We start from the raw sequence: 1,934 nt of genomic DNA, 5'->3' as shown, positions 1-1,934 counted from the left end.
GGGCGCAGAGGAGAATATTTATTTAGTAAGTAAGTAAGTTACCTTGAGATATGATCAACTGGCTACAAACAACCTCCAAAGATTCCTCTAAGTGGGAATCTTTTCATGCGCGCGTCTTCATGTCGTCAGATTTGTAAATTAAAGAGCTGCGCGTTTTTTTTGTGGACTCCTCGGTCATTAGAGGACTGAATGTGAATTCATGCCAATATCGAGCCACTCTGGGATATACATAAAGCGCGCACAGCCGGGATGGATTCGTTTAACGCCAGCGGAATGGACGCGTACACGGTGATCCATCTGAATTCCTCCTGGAGTCTGGACAGTGGATATTCTTTAGGGGCGATAGCCAGCATTGCTGCTCTTGTAAGTTTTCTCATTCTCTTTACCGTTGTTGGGAATATTCTGGTGGTTATTGCGGTGTTGACGAGCAGGGCGCTGAAAGCGCCACAGAACCTTTTTCTGGTGTCCCTGGCCACCGCGGACATCCTGGTCGCCACTCTGGTGATGCCGTTTTCCCTGGCGAACGAACTTATGGGCTACTGGTATTTTGGTAATGTTTGGTGCGGTATTTATCTGGCTTTGGATGTTCTATTCTGCACTTCGTCTATTGTCCATCTGTGCGCAATAAGCCTGGACCGCTACTGGTCCGTTACGCAGGCTGTAGAGTACAACCTGAAGCGGACTCCCAAACGCGTCAAGTGCATCATCGTAATTGTGTGGCTTATATCTGCTTTCATCTCATCTCCGCCGCTCCTATCTATAGACAACAACACTAATATCAGTGCTCAGCCTCAGTGCGAGCTGAATGATGACACTTGGTACATCCTCTCCTCCAGCATCGCGTCATTCTTCGCCCCGTGCTTAATCATGGTGCTGGTGTATATCAGAATATACCAAGTGGCCAAAACCAGAACAAGAACCATGTCGGGGAAAAATCTCAGGCCAGATGGTGTTACACAAACTGAGAACGGACTGAGCAAAGCCACCTCCCCTTTCCATGGCGAGAGGGAGAACGGTCACTGTCAGTGCCCGCCGACGCCCAGCCAACGCACCGTCACCGTCGGACAACAGACTGAGGATGCTGACATGGAGAGCTCCTCCTCAGAGGGCAAAGGTCACAAACCCCAGCAGGAGGAGTCCAAGACAGCCAAGAGGGCCAGCCACAAGAAGAGCTCCCTCTCCAAACAACCCACACGCATCTCCAGAGTCAGTAACAAATCAATGGACCTCTTCACCTCCAGGAGGAAACGTCGCCGGAGCTCCTTGGCCAGAAAGAAGGCCTCTCAAGCCAGGGAAAAGAGGTTTACATTCGTCCTGGCTGTGGTCATGGGGGTGTTTGTTGTGTGCTGGTTCCCCTTTTTCTTCAGCTACAGCCTGTACGGTGTGTGCAGAGACTCCTGTAAGATCCCCGACCCGCTCTTTAAATTCTTCTTCTGGATCGGCTACTGTAACAGCTCACTCAACCCCGCTATCTACACCATCTTCAACCGGGACTTCAGACGCGCCTTCCAGAAGATCCTCTGCAAGTCGTGGAAAAAGTCCTTTTAGATCTGAAGCCAAAGCGCTGGACCCACCGTGACAATCTCAAAGGGTTTATCAGAGTGAATTTTGAAAGAAAAAATAATCCTGTTTTGTCTATTACTGCCAATCGTTACCGTTTCGTCTCATTGTCCTGTTGTAATTCAGTCATGGCAGTGCACACCGTCAACCACCTACTGGGTGTCTCTACAAGGTCTGATTAGTGAGCTCCCCCTTTCTTTTATTCCTACTGATGTGTGCTGTAATGCTTTATGGTGTTTGGTCATTATCAAGCTCTTTATACATCCACAAAAGATACACATGGCCGGATTTATGCTTGGAGACCCCATAGCAAAAATGGCCTCCTGGGCCGTGGTTAACCCCACTAAGTTACTCCCAACTCACTCTGTATGATG

General features: G+C 49.1%; 1 protein-coding gene across 1 annotated transcript; it reads left to right on the top strand.

The window, feature by feature from the left end:
- Positions 1-213: 213 nt before the first annotated feature.
- On the top strand, positions 214-1,548 carry LOC142971784 (alpha-2 adrenergic receptor). Its single transcript, XM_076112447.1, has one exon. It carries the CDS (start codon positions 250-252, stop codon positions 1,546-1,548), a length of 1,299 nt encoding a protein of 432 aa, XP_075968562.1. The 5' UTR covers positions 214-249.
- Positions 1,549-1,934: the final 386 nt, after the last annotated feature.

Source organism: Anarhichas minor, unplaced genomic scaffold (genome assembly GCF_050575085.1).
Source record: "Anarhichas minor isolate MPS153535 unplaced genomic scaffold, ASM5057508v1 ptg000049l, whole genome shotgun sequence".
NCBI lineage: Eukaryota > Metazoa > Chordata > Actinopteri > Perciformes > Anarhichadidae > Anarhichas > Anarhichas minor.
The sequence above is the reverse complement of the archived record's forward strand: the minus strand, read 5'-3'. Positions and strand labels throughout refer to the sequence as shown.